The following is a 24,302-nucleotide window of genomic DNA, read 5'->3' on the forward strand; positions in this document are numbered from 1 at the left end:
TGGGACTGTTTGCTACTTAATGTGTCATCCTTATGGTAAGTAGCAATCTATCTTTTCCTTATATTGTTGATGTTCCAACCCATTACATTAACAAATTTATCTTTTTCAGAAATGTTTTTCTTGCTATTGCCAGTCTGTATTTTATATCTTCTCTACTTCAACCATTGTCAGTTATTTTCCCACCCAAACAAAAAACCTGTCTATTGTTTCTAATGCCTCATTTACTAATCTAATTCCATCAGTATCACCTATTTCAGTTCTACATTTTGTTATCCTTGTTTATTTTTGTTCATGTTCATCTTAAAACCTCTTTTCAAGGCACTATTAATCCTTTTCCACTATTTTTTATAGTCCCTTCCTGTCCTGACAGAATTGCTATGCTATCAGCAAACATCAGAGTTAAGGTTTAATTTCCTCTCCCTGACCTTTTAATTCCCTTTCCAAATGTCCCTTGCTTTCCATCACAGCTTGCCTCACAAACAGAATGAATAGCATTGGGGATAGGCTACAATGTGTTTCATTCCCTTCTCAACTACCGCTCCCCATTCATGTCTTTTGGCTCTTACAACCATAGTCTGTTGCTGTAGAAATTGTAGGAAAAGTATCACTCCTGTATTTCATTCCTGGTTCCTTCAGAATTTCAAAGAGAATATTAAATGCTTTCTGTAAATCTACAAATGCTATAAGCATTGGTTTGTCTTTCTTCAGCCTATCTTCTAACATAAGTCATAGTGTCACTATCCCTTTCTTCTGTAAATAATTTGTGTCAGTAATTTGCAAATATGGTTCTGTCCAGAGGTAGTGGTCATATGTGTGTGAGGTGTGCCTGCTTGTGTGAGTGGGTGTTTGTATTTTCCTTTCTTTCTGAAGAAGGCTGTGGTTGAAAGCACAGTATGTAAAATTCTTTTTGTGTGCCTATCAGCGACTCAATGTGTCATCTGTATGGTGAATAGCAATCTGTTCTTTTATGGTGAGTATCAATCTGTTCTTTTCATAATATTGTTGACATTCCCATTTGAACTTTCCATCATTTGACTTACTAAACTGATGGTTCAGAAATATTCACATCTGATTTTTTAGAAATTGGAATTATTACATTCTTCTTGAAGCATTAGGGTATTCTGCCCTTGTAATACACTCCTGGAAATTGAAATAAGAACACCGTGAATTCATTGTCCCAGGAAGGGGAAACTTTATTGACACATTCCTGGGGTCAGATACATCACATGATCACACTGACAGAACCACAGGCACATAGACACAGGCAACAGAGCATGCACAATGTCGGCACTAGTACAGTGTATATCCACCTTTCGCAGCAATGCAGGCTGCTATTCTCCCATGGAGACGATCGTAGAGATGCTGGATGTAGTCCTGTGGAACGGCTTGCCATGCCATTTCCACCTGGCGCCTCAGTTGGACCAGCGTTCGTGCTGGACGTGCAGACCGCATGAGACGACGCTTCATCCAGTCCCAAACATGCTCAATGGGGGACAGATCCGGAGATCTTGCTGGCCAGGGTAGTTGACTTACACCTTCTAGAGCACGTTGGGTGGCACGGGATACATGCGGACGTGCATTGTCCTGTTGGAACAGCAAGTTCCCTTGCCGGTCTAGGAATGGTAGAACGATGGGTTCGATGACGGTTTGAATGTACCATGCACTATTCAGTGTCCCCTCGACGATCACCAGTGGTGTACGGCCAGTGTAGGAGATCGCTCCCCACACCATGATGCCGGGTGTTGGCCCTGTGTGCCTCGGTCGTATGCAGTCCTGATTGTGGCGCTCACCTGCACAGCGCCAAACACGCATACGACCATCATTGGCACCAAGGCAGAAGCGACTCTCATCGCTGAAGACGACACGTCTCCATTCGTCCCTCCATTCACGCCTGTCGCGACACCACTGGAGGTGGGCTGCATGATGTTGGGGCGTGAGCGGAAGACGGCCTAATGGTGTGCGGGACCGTAGCCCAGCTTCATGGAGACGGTTGTGAATGGTCCTCGCCGATACCCCAGGAGCAACAGTGTCCCTAATTTGCTGGGAAGTGGCGGTGCGGTCCCCTACGGCACTGCGTAGGATCCTACGGTCTTGGCGTGCATCCGTGCGTCGCTGCGGTCCGGTCCCAGGTCGACGGGCACGTGCACCTTCCGCCGACCACTGGCGACAACATCGATGTACTGTGGAGACCTCACGCCCCACGTGTTGAGCAATTCGGCGGTACGTCCACCCGGCCTCCCGCATGCCCACTATACGCCCTCGCTCAAAGTCCGTCAACTGCACATATGGTTCACGTCCACGCTGTCGCGGCATGCTACCAGTGTTAAAGACTGCGATGGAGCTCCGTATGCCACGGCAAACTGGCTGACACTGACGGCGGCGGTGCACAAATGCTGCGCAGCTAGCACCATTCGACGGCCAACACCGCGGTTCCTGGTGTGTCCGCTGTGCCGTGTGTGTGATCTTTGCTTGTACAGCCCTCTCGCAGTGTCCGGAGCAAGTATGGTGGGTCTGACACACCGGTGTCAATGTGTTCTTTTTTCCATTTCCAGGAGTGTATATTTTATATGTCAGGTAGTTAGGTCATGGCTGGCTCTCCCTAGGATCTGCGCGGAATCTCATTGACTTCAGGGGCCTTATTTTGTGTTAAGTCTTTCAGTGATCTGTCAAATTCTTCTTACAATATTGAACCCCCCATCTCATCATATGCCTCTTTCTCTTCTAAAAATATTGTCATTGTTTCCCTTGTATAGCCCTTCTGTATATTCCTTCCACATTTCAGCTTTCCCTTCTTTGCTTAGTATTGGTTTTTCATCTGAAAAGAGCCTAAGACTCAAGAGTTGAATCCACCCTAGAGCCAAGAAATTTGAAATCCTCACATCCACTGCACAATGTATATTCCCTCTGACATGTTTCATAGGGGAAAAACGTTCTCTCTCTCTTTTTTTAAACAAATGCACTACCATTTGACTGTACTGTGGTTTATTTAATTATGACCCAGGTTTCAGCCTTTTATGCCATTTTCAGGTAATTGCTAGAAGCAAAAATTGCATACAGTAAGACCATTTAAGATTTCAAAAGATGTAAAATGTCTTAAACAATGAACGTAAATTAGTGTCTAATTATGAAATATGTACTTACTGTTTATGTCATTAACATATATTGCAGAACATTGAGCTCAAAATTGGCCATAAATTAAGAAAAAATATCGGCTCCCCATGAAATGCAAGGTGTAAAATCACCATATTGTAAAAAAGATCAGTAAATAATAATTAAAACTAATGATGTGTATCTTAATCATGATACTGTAAGAAAAGATGGTACCCACTATGAGCAGACAAATGTGAATATGGTACAAAGAGGCATCCATTTCAGTGGCTGTTATGTCTCTCTTCACAAACTGTTTAGTGGATGGTGAGCTGTTGTTTAAAAAAAATTAAGGCAGTGTCTATTTCAAGGGTCTTTTTACACTATATAGAAGAGTACCTGAACCACATTGTATACTACCAGAAATACTTATATACATTCCCTGATCTTTATCTTTGTACACATCTATTTATTATTGAGCTCATATTTATTTTTCTATTATAGACCCTAAGCTGGAGATACTTTAAAATGACGCTGATTAGTGATGCTTACTTAGTTCCATCAAATGAGGTCTTAGTATTTATACAGATGCTTCCCTTTCTCCAAACGTCTTAATTGTCCTGTAGGTGGCGTCTATCTTTCCTGTAGCCTGCAATCTTTAACAGCTTTCTGGTTTTCCTCTAGCCATTCCTGATTTGCCCTTTGCACATTCTGTCAGTCTTTGACAAAGGGTAGATTTTTATTGCGCAGAGTGTTGTGAGCATCTAAAGATAGAGGTAGAAGGACAGTGAAACTACCACTAGGTGTTAAATGGTTGGATGTCCACAACTCTTCACAGAACATGTCTGCTCTGTAAAGTAGGACACATGATGAGCTGTAGCATCTCTGTCAAAGGAGCACAATGCTGGTGCGCACGCAAGTGTTTCAGAGCACGCCATTCATCTTTCATCGTTGAACGTGGAGTTCTGCAGCAGACCACCCCTAAGTGTTCACTTGTGGACCCAACGATATCATCAGTTACCATTGCAATGGGCACAAGTTCATTGGGATTCAACTGTCAATCAATGGAATGTGTCAACTCTTCAGATGAAGCACAGTTCTGGTACACCAGGTTGATGTTCTTCTCTAGAAGTGCCATCATCGAGGTGAACAGTGGTTCAACATGTGCAGCACACCATGGACAGAGGCTGGTGGGAGCAGTATTATGCTATGGGAGACGTTCTTCTGCACTTACATGGGACTTGGGGTAATAATCAAAGATGTGCTTATAGCTGCGAATCACCTGCACCCTTTCATGTTTGATGTCTTCCAGGACGACGATGTCATCTTTCATCGGTATAGATGTCCATGTCTCAGAGCTAGAATGGTGCAACAGTGCTTTGATGAGCATTATAGTGCAGTCACGTTGACATCTCAGTGACCAAGTGTGCCTGATGTAAATCATATCGAACCCATCTGAGTTGCTATTGGGCACAATCACCACATTCGCAAATCGCGTGGCTCGTTATTTTTGTGAATTGCCTGACATGTGCACAGACATCTAATGCCACATACCTCCACAAACCAATGAAGAAACTGTTGGATACCTGATATGCACAATCAGTGATGTATTTCACTCCAGTGACAGACAAACAAGCTATTAAGGAGGTGTCATAATGTTTTGGCTCATCAGTGTATATTTTGTGTAATATAATTGAATAGTGGCACATGTTGGTTCAAGAGTATTGCCAATAGTGTTTTGCAGGCTTATGTTGCAAGTTATTTTGAATACCTGTTATAGCGTAAAAAGATATCAGATATAAATTTGTAGGTCTACAGAATTCAGCCATTATTAACATTTTAGGACTCTGCTGGATGAAGAAGTTGGGAAACATAACTTTCAGTTTACTCCACACTCAACTGATTTTGACAGTCCTATGGGTGGCTGAGGATGGAGTTGTAAAATTACAAAATCACTACCATTATGCCAATATGAACATCATAAATAAAGACATATGAGTGGAATGTTCCAGACATACATTATTAGTGAATACATCTGAATACCCAACATTAACATCTGGAATGATGAATTACACAAAAATAGATGTTTGTTCTTTCATATGCCTAGTAATTTTTCTGTAGGTTTCAGTTTCCTGGCAGTCTCATGGATGTTGTAGGTGTTGTACTTTCATGTTTAGTTGCCTGTTCTGTTTAGTACTGTAGATACGACTGTTCTTACTGGTTGTATGAAGCTGTGGCCTCATTTGCTAAGGATAGATTCACCCACACTGTGACCTGCATTGTTAGTTAGCATGTCACCCATATCTGCATACACTGATTCTGTTAAGATGATAAATGCCAGAGTTAATTATTATTCAGTTCACAAGCATGGTATGTAATAATCTACCTGACGTGCAATTCAATTTTATAATAGCGTATGTATCTGGTAATAGGTCATGTATTCACCTTAGATGATTTTGTCAGCCAAAGAATTTTTTTTTTTTTTTTTTGTTCTTCAAAACTACAAATGTATGTCACTTTGGCATTTTTATGATGCTTATACTTCCAGATTTTGATTAATTTTATGTTTGAAACTCGTTTGTTATGCAAGCAACATTTGAGAGTGTGAAATGAACTATGGAATTAGTTGTACCTTAAATATGTGGCACACTGATGACAATTCATAAGAAAAATTGTTACTCTTTCTGTATATGAATTCTGTCATCTTAAATAACAATAGTTTTTAGTTTTTCTCAAGTTTATTTTTTATTGAAAATGTTATGATATTTGCTGTTTACCAATCTTTGCATATACAAAACATTTCATAGTAATCTGTAATCACATTAGAGATCATTACTGTTCTTTATGATGGCCTCGTCTTCGATTTCCCTTATGCCCACTACTTGTTAGGGTAAACAGCCTGTCCCATAGAGACATACGATCCTGATAATATAGCCCATTCTTCATTGTCAACTGAGATCCTATATCCAGATACACTTGTCTTGAAGGTGTCAAGCTTTGCCACTCCACGTTGACTAAATCATTTCTTTCAGATGTTGGATTGCTGAAACATACATATCACATATCATATAATCCATGGAGTTTCTTCAGAGTCAAAATACAATCAGACAAATGAACAAAAGCTGGCATGAAATTGGGTTTCAGAACCAGGAGCTTCATAATTTGACAGATGCCACAATGGAGATGCCTGTATTAACATGCAGTCATTTGCTTATACTAAAGTTGCTGGGATCATGACTACAATTAACTGCAGGAATACATGTTCAATAACATTTTAATGCCTGCTTCTTGGTACATAAAAGTGGCAAAGGAAAGTTATTAATTGAGATGGGAGCTTCCATTTACTGTTTAATGATAATGTGGCTAATTATAAAAGTTAGTTTCATATGAGCTGTGATTTCTAAGCTTGTTCTCAACAGATAAGAAAGATTCTCAGCCACCTGTGTAATAGCTCTCTGGAACAGGGCATTTTCCCTGATAGACTGAAATATGCTATTGTTATACCTTTGCATAAAAAAGGGGATAGATCTGATGTCAACAATTACCGTCCAATCTCCCTTCTAACAGCTGTATCCAAAATTTTTGAGAAAGTAATGTATTCAAGAGTAGCTTCACATATCTGTAAAAATAAAATACTAACAAAATGTCAGTTTGGTTTCCAGAAAGGTTTTTCAACAGAAAATGCCATATATGCTTTCACCAATCAAATTTTGAATGATCTGAATAACCGAACACCACCCATTGGAATTTTTTGTGATCTCTCAAAGGCTTTTGATTGTGTAAATCATGAAATTCTGCTAGACAAGCTCAAGTATTGTGGCGTGAGTGGGACAGTGCACAAACGGTTTAATTCGTACCTAACTGGAAGAGTGCAGAAAGGTGAAATAAGCAGTTCTCATAATATGCAAAGATCAGCACATTCCTCAAACTGGGGAATTATCAAGAATGGGGTTCCACAAGGGTCGGTCTTGGGTCCTTTGTTGTTCTTAATATATATTAATGACTTGCCATTCTATACTCATGAAGAGGCAAAGTTAGTTCTCTTTGCTGATGATACAAGTATAGTAATCACACCTGACAAACAAGAATTAACTGATGAAATTGTCAATAATGTCTTTCAGAAAATTACTATGTGGTTCCTTGTAAATGGACTCTCACTGAATTTTGATAAGAGACAGTACATACAGTTCCGTACAGTAAATGGTATGACGCCATTAATAAATATAGACCTTAATTAGAAGCATATAGCTAAGGTAGAATATTCAAAATTTTTAGGTATGTCCATTGATGAGAGATTAAATTGGAAGAAACACATTGATGATCTGCTGAAACGTTTGAGTTCAGCTACTTATGCAATAAGGGTCATTGCAAATTTTGGTGATAAACATGTTAGTAAATTAGCTTACTAGGCCTATTTTCACTCATTGCTTGTATATGACATCATATTTTGGGGTAATTCATCACTGAGGAATAAAGTATTTATTGCACAAAAGCGTGTAATCAGAATAATAGCTGGAGTCCACCCAAGATCATCCTACAGACTTTTATTTAAGGATCTAGGGATATTCACAGCAGCTTCTCAGTATATATACTCTCTTATAAAATTTGTTATTAACAACCAAACTCAATTCAAAAGTAATAGCAGTGTGCATAACTACAATACTAGGAGAAAGGATGATCTTCACTATTCAAGGTTAAATCTAACTTTGGCACAGAAAGGGGTGAATTATACTGCCACTAAAGTCTTTGGTCACTTACCAAATAGTATAAAAAGTCTGACAAATAACCAACAAGTATTTAAGAAGAAATTAAAAGAATTTCTGAATGACAACTCCTTCTACTCCATAGAGGAATTTTTAGATATAAATTAAGAAAAAAAGGGAAAAAAAACCAAACAAAAAATTATATATATATATATAAATTTAAAAAAAAGAAATAAAAAAAAATTGTTATATTAACTTCATTATGTTGTTAAATTAATTTAATTATGTCATGTATTGGAAAATTTGACTCGTTCCACATCATTACGAAATATCGTATTCATGGTCCATGGAACTAGTATTAATCTAATCTAATCTAACAATACAAAACACAAATTTAATTTTCATGCTGATACTTCCTTTTTGTTTTTGGTTAATATTATTTTTTTTCCTCATATGTTATTGTAACTGTACAAGTGTGTGTGTGTGTGTGTGTGTGTGTGTGTGTGTGTGTGTGTGTGTGTGTGTGTGTGTTTGTACACACAGTCTGTATCTTTGAAGCAGGATTTGTCCAAAAGCTAGCAGAGTTTCCAGTCTTCTTTGTGTGCCTCTCAACAACTCAGGGCCTCCTCTACTATTTGGTGAGCCACTGCAATTAACTATTAATATTGTCTACAGTAATAGTTTTTGAAAGCTACTTCTTAATTTATATGTTGATTCATTCCACATACCTAAAGACTATGCTCCATTGTGGGATCTAAAAGAAAAAAGGTTGAATAAGAGAACGAATGAATGAGTGAGTGAATGAATGAATAAATAAATGAATGAATGAATGAATGAATGAATGAATGAATGATGATAAAACAAGCATACAACAACTACCACCATCATATGTTAGAGAAAGATTTGGCAGAGAATGTGAGAAAATTCTGATCCTATGTAAAATCAATATGTGGGTCTAAGGCTTCCATTCAGTCCTTTGTTGACAAGTCTGGTGAAGCAGCTGAAGATAGCAAAACAAAAGCTGAAGTTTTAAATTTCACGTTCAAGAAATTGTTTATGCACGAGTATTGTACAAACATATCCATCTCTGACCATTGGCCAGACTCCCGTATGAACGACAGTAATAAGCACGCCTGGTGCAGAGAAACAGCTGAAAGATTTGTAAGCTAATAACTCACCTGGTCCAGATGGAATCCCAATTTGGTTTTACAAAGAGTACTCTATGGCATTGGCCTCTTACCTAGTTTGCATTTATTGCAAATCTCTCACCCAGCACATTGTCCCAAGTGACTGGAAAAAAGGGCAAGTGACACCTGTTTATATGAAGGGTAAATGAAAAGACCTGCCAAATTGCAGACCAATATCCCTATCTTCTGTTTACTGCAGAATCTTTGAACATATTTTCAGTTCAGATATAATAACTTTTCTTGAGACTGAGAAGCTTATGCCCATGAATCAGCCTGGTTTTAGAAAGCATCGCTCATACGAAGCTAATCTTGCTCTTTGCTCACATGATTTACTGTGAACAATGAATGAAGGGCAACAGGCAGATTCCATATTTCAAGATTTCTGGAAAGCATTTGACATGGTGCCCCATTGCAGGCTGTTAATGAAGGTACAAGAATATGGAATACTTTCACAGATACATGAGTGGCTTGAAGACTTCTGACGTAATAGAACACAGTATGTTGTTGTTGATGGTGAGTGTTTATCAGAGACAAGTGTGTCATTAGGAGTTCCCCAGTAAAGTGTGATAGGACCACTGTTGTTCTCTATATACATAAATGATTTGGCTAACAGGGTGGGCAGCAATCTGCTGTTGTTTGCTGGTGATGCATTGTTGTACAGTAAGATGTCAAAGTTGAGTGACTGTAGGAAGATACAAGACAATTTCCAATTGGTATGATGAATGGCAGCTAGCCCTGAAGGTGGAAAAATGTAAGGTAATGTAGTGAGTATGAAGAACAAACCTGTAACGTTTGGATACAGCATTAGTCGTGTACTGATTGACACGGTCAAGTCGTTTGAATATCTGCACGTACATTGCAAAGCGACATGGAATGGAATGAGAACATGAGGAATGTGGTAGGGAAGGCAAATGGTTGACGTTGGTTTATAGAGAGAATTTTAGGAAAGAGTGATTCACCTGTAAAGTAGACCTCATATGGCACACTAGTGCAACCTATTCTTGAATACTGCTCGAGTGTCTGGGATCTGTACCAGGTTGGATTGAAGGAGGACACTGAAGCAATTCAGAGGCAGTTGGCTAGATTTATTACTGGTAGGTTTGAGTAACATGTAAGTGTTATGGAGATGCTTCAGGAACTCAAATGGGAATCCCTGGAGAGATGGCAATTTTCTTTTCGAGAAACACTATTGAGAAAGTTTAGAGAATCAGCACTTGTAGTTTACTGCTGAACAATTCTACTTCTACCATTATATACTGCATGTATGGACCACAGCTAAAGATATGAGAATTTTGAGCTCAATGTGGAGGCATATAGACAGTCATTTTTGCCTCATTCTATTTGTGAGTGGAACAGGAAAGGAAGTAACTAGTGGTGGTACATGGTACTCTCTGCCGTGCACTGTACAGTGGCTAATGTAGTATCTATGTAGACATAGATGATGATGGTGGTGGTGGTGAGTGTTGTTGGAGCAGGTCACACAATCAGGTCACACGAGACTCACAGAGGTACTAAAATCTGGTGTTGTTTGCATCTGATAAAAATAATTTGAAGGTAAAAACTTCCAACTGAGAGCCTCATTAAAAGACAACGGTCATAAAAAACAAAATATCTATAGTGATACAACTGATAACAGTGAATAAGGTATACAACACACAAAAAACTAAAAAAAGCACAATAAAGAACTCACTATTCTGCATACCAGGTCTCTTTTTCATTATACTTCTGTTCACATGTTCAATCATACTCTTCAAGGCACTGTGAAGTGTATATCAGAAGGTATCTCTAATTGTAAACAGTGGACAAAATAAAACTATCAGAAAATACTTCCAATAAGACTGATGCAGGATTGACCCTGTCAATAAACATGAAAGATGATGCTGTAAACGGCCACCACTGATCTCAATGCAGTGCGGTGTTTGATTTATTAGACATTGAGATTTGCATAGCAGCTCTACTTGACAGATGACAGCAATAGTGTTTTCGGTGTTCTGTTGTAATTCTTTTCGTATGTGAGGACTCAAGGTAAAAGTGATATACATGTGCAGTACACATGTATGTGATGATTTTCTTCTGCAGTTCCAATATTCAAGATACAATATTTGAACTTCCCCAGGAAATTATATGATATCTAATGACAGATTCCAAGTAACTATGATATGTTATTTTTCATGTACTCAATTTACCAGAATTTGCTAGTAATTGCACTGCAAATGCAAACCTCTGTCCTATCCAAAGGCCTCACCTTCAGCCCCACTCCCATATTCAACCAAACAGCCCTTGTCAAAGATTTACTGTCCTACACTTGTACTCTCTGCTGGAAATATCACTTTGCCACGAAGAAGAATTATCCTAATCCTACTCCTAATGATCCAACTCCCCAAGACACTATCCAAATTGAACCCTGCCTGGAACAGTTCTGTCCTCCGTCACAGCGGGACCCACCTCCTCTTCCTCAAAATCACCCTCTCCAAACCTTCCAGGAATTTATGACTTCCAGCCTTGCTTCTCAATCCTTCTTAAAAAACCTTAATCCCACTCCCAACATCACCACTGCTGAAGCCCAAGCTATCCGTGATCTGAAGGCTGACCGATCCATCGTCATTCTTCCGGCGGACAAGGGTTCCACGACCGTGGTACTTGATCGTCAGGAGTATGTGGCTGAGGGACTGCGTCAGCTTTCAGACAACACCACATACAAAGTTTGCCAAGGTAATCCCATTTCTGATGTCCAGGCGGAGCTTCAAGGAATCCTCAGAACCTTAGGCCCCGTACAAAACCTTTCCCCTGACTCCATCAACCTCCTGACCCCACTGACAGCCCACACCCCTACCTTCTACCTTCTTCCTAAAATTTTCAAACCTAATCATCCCGGCCGCCCCATTGTAGCTGGTTACCAAGCCCCCACAGAACGTATCTCTGCCTACGTAGATCAACACCTTCAATCCATTACATGCAGTCTCCCATCCTTCATCAAAGACACCAACCACTTTCTCGAACGCCTGGAATCCTTACCCAATCTATTACCCCCGGAAACCATCCTTGTAACCATTGATGCCACTTCCTTATACACAAATATTCCGCACGTCCAGGGCCTCGCTGCGATGGAGCACTTCCTTTCACGCCGATCACCTGCCACTCTACCTAAAACCTCTTTCCTCATTACCTTAGCCAGTTTCATCCTGACCCACAACTTCTTCACATTTGAAGGCCAGACATACCAACAATTAAAGGGAACAGCCATGGGTATCAGGATGGCCCCCTCGTACACCAACCTATTCATGGGTCGCTTAGAGGAAGCCTTCTTGGTTACCCAGGCCTGCCAACCCAAAGTTTGGTACAGATTTATTGATGACATCTTCATGATCTGGACTCACAGTGAAGAAGAACTCCAGAATTTCCTCTCCAACCTCAACTCCTTTGGTTCCATTAGATTCACCTGGTCCTACTCCAAATCCCATGCCACTTTCCTTGACGTTGACCTCCATCTGTCCAATGGCCAGCTTCACACGTCCGTCCACATCAAACCCACCAACAAGCAACAGTACCTCCATTATGACAGCTGCCACCCATTCCACATCAAACGGTCCCTTCCCTACATCCTAGGTCTTCGTGGCAAATGAATCTGCTCCAGTCCGGAATCCCTGAACCATTACACCAACAACCTGAAAACAGCTTTCACATCCCGCAACTACCCTCCCGACCTGGTACAGAAGCAAATAACCAGAGCCACTTCCTCATCCCCTCAAACCCAGAACCTCCCACAGAAGAACCACAAAAGTGCCCCACTTGTGATGGGATACTTTCCGGGACTGGATCAGACTCTGAATGTGGCTCTCCATCAGGGATACGACTCCCTCAAATCCAGCCCTGAAATGAGATCCAACCTTCATGAAATCCTCCCCACTCCACCAAGAGTGTCTTTCCGCTGTCCACCTAACCTTCGTAACCTCTTAGTTCATCCCTATGAAATCCCCAAACCACCTTCCTTACCCACTGGCTCCTACCCTTGTAACCGTCCCCGGTGTAAAACCTGTCCAATGCACCCTCCCACCACCACCTACTCCAGTCCTGTAACCCGGAGGGTGTACATGATCAAAGGCAGAGCCACGTGTGAAAGCACCCACGTGATTTACCAACTGACCTGCCTACACTGTGAAGCCTTCTATGTGGGAATGACCAGCAAAAAACTGTCCATTCGCATGAATGGACACAGGCAGACAGTGTTTGTTGGTACTGAGGATCACCCTGTGGCTACACATGCCTTGGTGCACGGCCAGCACATCTTGGCACAGTGTTACACCGTCTAGGTTATCTGGACACTTCCCACTAAAACCAACCTGTCAGAACTCCGGAGATGGGAACTTGCCCTTCAGTATATCCTCTCTTCTCGTTATCTGCCAGGCCTCAACCTCTGCTAATTTCAAGTTGCCGCCGCTCATACCTCACCTGTCTTTCAACAACATCTTTGCCTCTTTACTTCCGCCTCGACTGACATCTCTGCCCAAGCTCTTTGCCTTTACAAATGTCTGCTTGTGTCTGTGTATGTGCGGATGGATATGTGTGTGTGTGTGTGTGTGTGTGTGTGTGTGTGTGTGTGTGTGTGAGTGTATACCTGTCCTTTTTTCCCACTAAGGTAAGTCTTTCCGTTCCCGGGGTTGGAATGACTCCTTACCCTCTCCCTTAAAACCCACATCATTTCATCTTTCCCTCTCCTTCCCTCTTTCCTGACGAAGCAACCATTGGTTGTGAAAGCTAGAATTTTGTGTGTATGTATGTGTCTGTTTGTGTTTCTATCGACCTGCCAGCGCTTTCGTATGGTAAGTCACATCATCTTTGTTTTTAAATATAAACTTCTTAGTTTATTTGATAGGAAGTGAAATATGTATGTTCCAGCTTAAGTTCTTGCCCACATTTAGTCTTAGGAATTTGATCATGTCAACTTCTTCCATAAGTTTATTGTAATGTTGTATTTTAACTTCCACAAATTTTGAAATGTACAATATGGGTTTTTGCAATGGCCATTTTCAACCCATTTAACTGGAACCAGTTTTCAAGGGTATACAGTGAGCTTGTGATGAAGCTTGGATTTTTTTCTGCATTGTCATCTTCAGTTAAAACAGAATGTGACAGCAACCTGGATTGGTGCACTGAAATCAAGATTTCCAGCAGTTTTTGTGACGGCAGTTCTCCTGGTCAGTAACCAGAGTCAGCTACATGTCAGTTTTATTTTGTCCCCCCTGTACAAGATATTGGGGTTCCTTTCATTCCAGTCACATGAGGTGCAAGGAGAGATTGGCCGTGTGATGCCTCTAGGTGTGCTGTAATTAGTCTAACCTTCTGTTCATGGTCTGTGTGTTCAGGCATATGCCAGTTTAAAATTTTCAGAATTTCTGTGGTGTTCTCACTTGAATCAAACAAACCTGTCATGATTTCATGCCATCCTTCACTTTATATGTTCATATCCATTGTTAGTCCTATTTAGTCCCACACACTTCAGCAAAATTTTAAAACTGTGTAAGCAGTCTTAGTCATAAACTGACTGTATTTTCCCAAATAAATTGAAGTTTACCACTTATTTTATCTCAAATTGAGACTATGTGTTTATTTCATATACCCAGACATTTTTACATCCAGGTATTTGTATGAAGTGATAGTTTCCATTTGTTACTGACTGATATTGCAATAATATTCAATGTTCTTGGATTCTGTAAAGAGCTAATTTAGATTTGAACATTTGCACCATTTTGATATTTTATCAAGATCTGACAGGATTTCTTTGTAGCTTTTGTCAGATAGTCCTTCATTGTAGATAACTGCATCATCTGTATCAAGTCAAGGCTTCTATTAATATCATCCACAAGAGCATTAATATATGATTTGAACAGCAAATGTCTCGTCATGCATGATGTTACTTCTACATTTGCTGATGATTCATTTGTTGACTTATTCCTTCATTCATTCATACACAATTTGAACAGCAAGGGCCCAAGACCTTCATTGGGACATGCCTAGTTTTGTTTATACATCTGATGATGACTCATTCATTCATTTACACACACACTGTGTTCTGTAAATTACATACTCTCTCTCTCTCTCTCTCTCTCTCTCTCTCTCTCGCTCTCTCTCTCTCTCTCAATGGGTAGCTGACAGAGGGAGGCAGCAGATGTTCAGAATAGGAAGGATAGGAATACAACATATGGCCACCAGCACTGGTGAATTCTTGCAGTGCACAGTGACGATAGTGTGGAGGGATGTATTGGGAGAGGGAGTCAAAACAGAGGAGTGGAAGATGGGGAGAAGAGGCTGTGGGTGTAAGATGAGTGAAAATTAAGGTCCTGAGATAGAGTGGAGATGGATTTAAGGCAGGGGACTAGTAAATCTTTTGAAAAGAAAATGCTGAGTGGCCCAGAAAGCTAAGCTCACCAGACAAAAAATTAATCACCCCTGTGGGCACGCACAGTCTTCCTCTATGTGAGCATAGGGCAGTAGTGATCAGTGAGCCATTTATGTTTCAAGTGGACATTGTACATAAATGTGGATAAATGTATGGACAGAACACAGTGGAAAAATGGGTCACTCATGTTTGGTCATGGCCATGTCCATGGCCATGGCCATATGGTGTGTGAAATTTCTGGATTTGTTGGTGTGTTCAGGCTGACTGTTCAACATTTTTACAAATATAGTGGTATACCATATGTAGCAATGAACAAGATATCAGAACGGTGATCAGAAAAAAAATTGCTTCCTAACCCAACAGGAATTGCTGCAGGCAGTGAATGAACATCCGTCCCCAACTGTGAGTGAGAGGACATTGTGTTGGGAACTGCACACAATGAAGATTTAAGAGTCGGTCACCTTGCAAGAGGCCATTGCTCCCACAGGCACATACAGATTACAGTAGTAAAGTTCATTCAGCTGGTAGATTATGTGACTGATTTTCTGATCACCTTCCACCCTATTACATTTCTATTGGCCTGCAAAATCACCTGAGTTAAACACCATATAAAATATGTTGGGCATGTTGGAACAGTGGGTAAAATGGCAACATCAGAATTCCCGCAATATGGCGGAATTGCACCATCAAACTCTCAGCGAGTGGCTTAACATGGATGTGGCATACCTGGCTAGCATTGTGGACTCTCTTTCTAACTGAATCCAGGTGGCTATGAAGTCCAAAGGTTGAATTACTTGGTATTAATTGATGCTTGTAATGGTTTTTCCAGAGGTGACTGACTTTTTGTCCAGTGAGCTTATGGAGAGGTCTCTCCTAGATATCATTAAGAAAAAAGATCAGAAAGGAAGTGAAGACTTAAGAGCAATAAAAAGACATCAGAATGTTGTGGAAAGGGTAAAGCCTCTAAAATGGAAATGGGTAAGACATATCACACAAAGAAATGATGGAAGGTGGACAACGGCAGTAGCAGAGTGGAGTTCCAGAGACAGGTGAAGACACAAGGCTGACCATCTGACTGCTGAGATAAAGAAAGTCACAAGCTTCGATTTCCAGTGGACAAGGCAATGAATCTCTGCTGAAGATTGTGTCATAAGAGGAGTATGTTGACTGTCATCCTAAAGTATGTCTATTGGTAGGAACTTTTCATGCATGACAACACTTGACATATTATGACACAGCATTAGATGAAGACTCATCCCATGGCTACCGGAAATGACTATCCAGTTGAATGTGGTATAGCAACAGAAATGTTATCCAAGTTTTCAGTTTAGTAAGCTTTGATATTGGAAAAATGTACTCATTGGCATAGCTCCATGTGTAACATGGCAAACATGAATATAGCAGTATGGTGTAGGAAGAAATTAAGTGCTCCAGGATGTGCAAGACTTATATGCATGAGAAATATAATACTTTTGCCCTTGCAAAAGACAAAAATGGGTGAAAGGTGTTCTCATGGGCACATAAAGCCTCACTCAATTTTTTTTAATTTTTGAGTACATTTCTCATGGAGAAACAGTGGTCTGGCTAAAAGTACTTTAAAAATGGATTGAAAATGGTCTTGAAAGCAGTAAAACATTTATTTCCAATGGTTACCAGTTTTGGTCAGAATATGAGCCTCTTCAGACCATTTATATATCAAGATGGTAGTCAGTGGCAGTGAATGGAGTAGGTGTTATGACTCCATGAAGGTCAGCAGCTGATATTCAAGGAGTCATAATACCAGCTTTATTTACTGCCACCACCTACTATCATAGTATAATGGTCTGTTGACAGTCACATTCTTACTGAAATGAGTAACCACTGGAAGTAAATATTTTATTGCAGTCGAGAATGTTTTCAATCCATTTTTCTAAATCACTAAGTTTATTGTAGTGCTCATAAAATTTATTCATAACAACCACAGGGAATTAAAAGCCATGAAGTTTGTTTTCATACCAGTATTTAAGGAGTTTTGAAGTGAAGCATCTTCATAGATGTCATGAGATGTGTTCTAAATGAGCACACCCATGTCCAAGCTTTATTGTTTATGGAATACTTCTGTGTATCTTTTTTGTACAATATGGTAACATGAGGAGATTGGTGAAATGTCACACAGGTTTAGACACTGAACTCACATTCTGGAAGACCAGGGTTTAAATTCCTTCCCATTGTTTTTAGCAGGTTTTCTGCATCTTCCCTATGCTTAAGGCAAATTATGGCACAGGTTCTTTGAAAAGTGCGTGGCCAGTTTCCTTCCTCATCTGTCCATAATTTGAGATTGTGACAAACCTATGACGCCCTTTTCATCGATAGGACATTAATTCTGAATTTTCTTTCTATCCTTAGAACAGTGAGTGTGACTGGTGTAGTGTCAAGCCTGCTCTGGCAAAACCAGTATATCCTCAAATACAATAATTTACAGCTGAGGGATATAGGCACATGGTCATAAACTACAGAATGGTGGCTCTTTTTAGACTAAATTGTTTGTGAACTAAACTGCTGATGTAATTTATTGGTAGTAGTGGATTTGCTGGTGGAGCAAATGAACAACATCACAGTCAATGCCCAGAAATACTGTGTAACACATATGATCTTCAAAATCAGAATATTAAAAATGAGGAGATTAGAATATTATCTGCAAGAGTCGTGTTTCTCAACAAAATTATGAAAAGTACTGATTGCTTCTCACCATCAAGATGATACGTTGAGTTGCAGACAGGTACGGTACAATGAAAAGACTGTTACACATTGCGAGTTCAGCCAAAGCCTTCTTCAGAAAGGAAAGAAAATACACACACATTCACACAAGCTGCCACACCTCATGCACACTTGACCACTACCTCCAGCTTGGCCAGAGATAGCTTTCATGTGCCTGAGATGTGCTTGCTTGTGTGAATGTGTGTGTATTTCCTTTCCTTTCTGAAGAAGGCTTTGGCCAAAAGCTCAATGTGCAACAGTCTCTTTGTTGTGCCTGTCTGCAACTCAAGGTGTCATCTTAACACTGAGTAGCAATGTATCCTTTTCATAATATTATAGAGTCATGTTTCCCTTTGATAATGCATAGCCCCGTGTCACTAGTATTGTTGATAAAGTGTTAGAAAATAGGACTGCGGACCATTAACATCCTGAATGCAGCACTGATTTGTTCAGCCCATGACTTCAGTACTTTCAGGCTACTGAACAACTTAAAGATGCAGGATTCTACTCCAGTGCAAACATAACGGATGGAGTTAGTGACTGGTTCAAGAGTCACAAGTATCTCTCTTCTCTGGTGGAATTTACTGCCTATGTTGACAATGAGTTGCATTCTTTAATTCTAAATGATTTCTTAAATAAAAGAATGTTGGCCATAAGCTGCATGAAATATTGGTCTACATATCAGGTTGTTTGTGAGTAATTGGTTTTTCTGTCAATCTTTGGTACAATAACATACATATGAATGAAAGACACAAACAGTGAGGTTTCTGGGTTACAACTCCATAATCAGTTTGCATTATTTTGTTTGTGATTTCTAATTTCCTGCTTGTATTTTATTTGATTGTATGATAGCACTGAGTATCTGATGAGCACTGAAGAAATAAAGTGTTGATAAATAATCAAAAAATAACTCTGTAGAAGCTATGTTTTAGTTGTCCAGCTGGATTAGCAACCATCTCTAGGAGAAATGGCTTGGGTGTTTTACATCATGTGTGCTTTAGAATGGTTTAAATATAGACAGAAGGTACATCATTTCCAACAAAGCCTCATGTAGGTGACTTGGTAAATTGTTGAAATATTGTGCACAGAATCTAAATTACTGAAGCAGTTGGATGAAGAAAAAATACCTTCTCTCAATCTCATCAGGAAGACCTCAAACATCACAATAAATACACGTCTGACCGTGTAAATTGCTACAGTGATCTATTGATTGTTTACTTGTAACTAAATGAACCTTGCTCAACAAATGTAAATCAAAACACACATTAGAATCTTCAGAAATTGGAAAAGTGTCAAAAAATTATATACTCAGATTTTAATAATATTTGTAATAAGAATAACAATAACAATAGTAATAGTAATAGCAATATCATCATCATCTTTGCTTACCCATTCTTAACAAAATTAGACCACATTTTAGTCATTTTTTTAACAGTTGGATATTCTGGATCAGCCTTGGTGAAAGATGGAAACAATACTGATATGTAAAATAAGTAAATCAGATCATCATGATGCACAACACCTGTGAAACAAATGAATACAATATTGTGATTTACGGGAAATCAAGAGGAATTGTGTACATATAATGTAGAATGAAAAATTCATATGGATATTATATACATTTAAACATTGATGTAATAATCAACAGAAAGAAAAACAATTTTCAGCCATTAAAATAAAGAATGATAATGGCAAAAATTGCATTTGTAACTCATAGTTGCAATGCATACAGACATAGCAAAAGTAAATGTAGATGGTATGCCATCATCATCATTATCAGTGGAAGAAAAACTTTTTTTGTACTTTGGTCCATTGCTGCATAAAATTTTTTCCTGTGTAATGCTGATTTTTATTTGAAATAAACACTTTGTTTCATATACAGTTAGCTTAATTTCTCACTGCCGTATTATCAACATCACACAAAAATTATTATATACTTCCATTTGTCACCAGGCTATCTGTTATCATGTGAGTCCTGGTACATCTACATGTACAGGGCGAATCAATTAACACTTCCACCGCAAATATTTTGGACATGGAAGGCACAATCGATATGCAGTTTTCACAGAACTGAATTGTAGGCAATGGCACATATTTGCAGCCAATACATAGGTTTGAGCTGTTTGCAAAAGTGAAGTTATTTACAACAGTTAGACATTATTTAATTGAACAACACATATTGAGAGTAAAATCCTAAAAGTAGCGTAAATGAAAATGTCAATGGTGTTCACTGCAGGAAGCTAGTGCAAGTAATTTACGAGTTATAGTGTGAACACTGACTATTGTAAACACTGACAGCTGTTTGTTCCATTATATCACTTAGATGCTAGGTGATGATGTTATGTTTGTTTACATTGTGTTGTGTTTGCATTACAGTTTCACTGTGTTGGTCCTGCCAGTTATAGTGTGATAATGGACACAGTAAGATATGCTTGGAAGATGGTATTTCCCAGCACAGAAAAAGAAGACATGCCCATGGTTTATGATGAATGTAGCAAGAATGCATTTTCATTGTATACCACATATGCCTAAAGATATCCCAATAGATGTCAACCATCACAGCATAGCATAGCCTACAGTCACATCACAGCAACAATTTGTGAAATTCTTCAGACAGTTACATAAAAGTGGCAGTGTAATGCCTGAACTAAATAACAGACTAAAAAGTGTTCCCGGAGAGGAGGGTGAAATTTATAATGTTCTAGGTGATGTAGCAGTAGATCTGCAAACTAGTTCTCGTGCAATCACGTGACGAGGCAGTATGAGTCATGGAAGTGTACTATGAATTCTCCATCAACATAGTTACCATCACTATCACATCTCTCTCCAGCAAGTGCTGCATGGAAATGATTTTGCAAACCTTGTAAACTATTGTACATGGGTATGAAGACATGATACTCCAGATATGTCATGTATCTTCTTTACAGATAAAGCAACATTTACTAATCATGGTCAAGTAAATCTCAGAAACATGCACTACTGCTCTGTTGACAATTCCCGTTGGCTTCATCAGGAGGAATGTCAGCAAATATGGAATTTAAATGTATGGTGTGGAATAGTACACCATCACCTCACAGGTTCATTGTTCATAAAGGGAACACTGAATTCACACAAGTAAATAAACCTCTTAACAGACCATCTTCCACAGATGTTAGACAACATTCCCCTTCAGACTAGGAGAAACCTGTGGTATCAACATGATAGCTGTTTGGCCTGTAGTGGATGAATTACAATTGTGTATCTTTAGGGATTATTTACAAATCAATGGATTACAAGAAAAGGACCTGTACTTTGGCTGGCCTGTTCCCAAAATCTGACATCACTATAGTTTTTTTCTGTGGGGAAGCTGAGTGACATTGTCTACAAGCACATACCAACAACATCACATGATATGGAAACAGCATATTACTGCTGCCTACGCTGCAATTTCCACTGAAATGAAATGGTAGAATGTGTGCAGCAGTTGTTGCTTGGCAGATTGCAAGCTTCTATTGACACTGGTGGTGATCATTCTGAGCACAGGCCTCGAGGGCACATTGGTTCTTTACTTGTCAGACCCCAAAGATGTATTGTTTTTCACCTTTGTTTGTCTTTCATTTGTCCTAGGTAATGTCCCATTTAACTACATGATGCCTCCAGAGATGTATTAACATCTGTATAGGGCTTTCTATATTGTCATGTAGAAGAAGGTGTAATTAGATGAATGATGAACATTAACTTCACTTAACGAAGGTTTATTCAGCACTTGCACATACAAGAGCATAGAGCAAATTGCTTCCAGCCAGAACACATACAGTATACATACAGCTACAGAACATTCCAGTACAATGATTCTTGACATTTGTGGATACTTCTAGAATGTACTCAAACCAAATATAGAAATTAAAATTGTACAGTCCAGGTGAGTTTTGAACTCATGTCCTTCCATGCAACAGTTTAGTATCACAACCACTGCACCATGGTGCCACTCAGCTTCTTCTGCAACATTACTACCTCCTTAAGAGAACAGCATCTCGGTATTACGTCCTCCTAGTCTGGGAATGAGTCATCGGTTCTGCATACTCCGACTCCTGATGACTGATTCTTGCTCTGGCGGTGATCTTCTTAGAACTTCTTTTGCCACTACACTCTTTGTCACATTTCTGCTTGTTGCCTGTTGCTGGAGCTTTGAATTTACCCTAGGTGGCAGGATCCTTATAGGGCTTCATTCAAAGGATGTGGACCGTATTTGTGATCTTTCGTTGTCTTGTGTCGGGGTCGAAATCTTCAACTTCATAAGCAACATCAGACAATTGTCTTACAATCTTATAAGGTCCAAAGCAGCGCCTGAGGAGATTCTCAGAGAGACCAACCTTCTGAACAGGAGTGAAGATCCAGACGAGGTCACAAGGCTGGTAGACAACTGGGCGGTGGCTCACGTCATACTTTCGGCAATCGTTTTTTTGAGCCTGCAGCGTATGAAGTCGAGCTAACTGCCAAGCTTCCTCAGCTCTGGTTAACACCTGGCCAATGTAGTTGTCATCTATGTCATCAGGATGTAATGGAAGCACAGTGTCCATTGGCGTAGTTGCCTCATACCCATGCACCAGGAAAAATGGCACAAATCCTGTGGTCTCTTGTTTGGCGGTGTTGTAGGCAAATGTCACAAAAGGTAGCACCTCATCCCAGTTGCTCTGCTCAACATTGATGAACATTGATAGTATGTCAGCCAAGGTCTTATTAAGGAGTTCAGTAAGCCTGTTGGTTTGTGGATCGTAGGCTGTTGTCATGTGATGATTAATGTTGCACTGACGGTTTATCTCTGTCACAAGATTCGATTGAAAAACTTTCCCTCGACCCGTAATTAACGACCATGGGGCACCATGTTTTAATACAATTCTTTCACAATGAATTTGGCTACCTCAGATGCTTCAGCTGTTTTCATGGCTTTTGTAATGGCATAGCGTGTCAGATAATTAGTGCAAACAATAGTCCATCAGTTGCCATTAGCAGATGGAAATCGTCCTAGGAGGTCAATCCCAGCATGCTGGAAAGGCGTTTTGGCTGGTGGAATTGGTAGGAGTCGGTCAGGTAGTTTCTGAGGAACTGCCTTTCTCTTCTGGCACTCTCAACAGTGCTACACATAGGTACACACACTCCTAAATAAACCTGGCCAGAAAAATCTCTTGGGGATTCTATCATATGTCTTAATAAATCCTAAAAGTGCGGCCTCATGTCTGTCATGGAATTTCTGTAGAACATCTAAGCGCATGTGTTTATGTATCACTGGTAGCCAATCCTGGAGTGCAGTGAGACAGTCACTATCTTCATCAAAGTCTTGATGGTCTAGCACAGGGTTTCTTAAGAGACAGTAGGCATCTTGGTGTTTTCTTCCACTTTTGTACACTATGGTAATGTCATATTCTTGAAGACGTAGTGCACACCTGGTGAGTCGTCCTGTTGGGTCCTTAAGACCTGTCAACCAACAAAGTGAGTGATGGTCTGTAACAACTGTGACTGGCCTTCCATATAGATACTGCCAAAATTAGCACATGGTCCAGATCACAGCAAGACATGCTCTTTCTATAATTGAGTAGTTTCTCTTGGCTTTTGTAAGTGTCATAGAAGCATAGGCTATAACCTTCTCTTTTCCATCCGAAATTTGTGCCAGAACAGCACCGATCCCATACCCGCTGGCATCTGTGTGTAGTTATGTAAGTGCTCTCTCATCATACAGACCAATTACATGGTCAGTCGTCAGAGCTTTTCACAGCACATCGAAAGAATCTTGTTGTGCACCACCCCAGATAAATTTAGCATCAGCTTTTAACAACTCTTGGAGTGGCCTGGCTTTGATACAAAAGTCTTTGATAAAACGATGGTAATAAGAACATAATCCGAGGAAGCTTGTCACATCTCTAATACTTTTAGGAATAGGAAATTCCATTATAGATTTCACCTTTTCTGGGTCTGGCCACACGCCATCATTTGACACAACATGTCCAAGTATTTTGATTTATTTTGCTCCAAAGAGACACTTTCTTGGATTAAGTTTCAGTCCACCTTGTTGGAGACATTTAAGAACAGCCCTCAGTCTTTTTATGTGTTCATCAAATGTCTCTGAGAACACTATAATGTCATCTAAATAACAAAGACACATCGTCCACCTCAGGTGACTTAGAAGAATATCCATCATCCATTCAAAAGTCGCAG

At 39.8% G+C, this 24,302-nt stretch overlaps 1 protein-coding gene across 1 annotated transcript in view; it reads right to left on the bottom strand.

Moving 5' to 3' along the window:
• Positions 1 to 5,819: 5,819 nt before the first annotated feature.
• The window catches only part of LOC124776910 (juvenile hormone esterase-like), a 130,140-nt gene continuing 111,657 nt past the window's right edge, over positions 5,820 to 24,302 (bottom strand). The window contains exons 9-10 of the mRNA XM_047252120.1: positions 19,500 to 19,632; positions 5,820 to 6,130 (exon numbers count right to left, since the gene is read on the bottom strand). Coding sequence (XP_047108076.1) covers positions 5,920 to 6,130; positions 19,500 to 19,632 — 344 coding nt within the window. The 3' untranslated portion in view covers positions 5,820 to 5,919. The remainder of the gene's footprint in view (positions 6,131 to 19,499; positions 19,633 to 24,302) is intronic.

Source organism: Schistocerca piceifrons, chromosome 2 (assembly GCF_021461385.2).
Source record: "Schistocerca piceifrons isolate TAMUIC-IGC-003096 chromosome 2, iqSchPice1.1, whole genome shotgun sequence".
NCBI classification, from domain to species: domain Eukaryota; kingdom Metazoa; phylum Arthropoda; class Insecta; order Orthoptera; family Acrididae; genus Schistocerca; species Schistocerca piceifrons.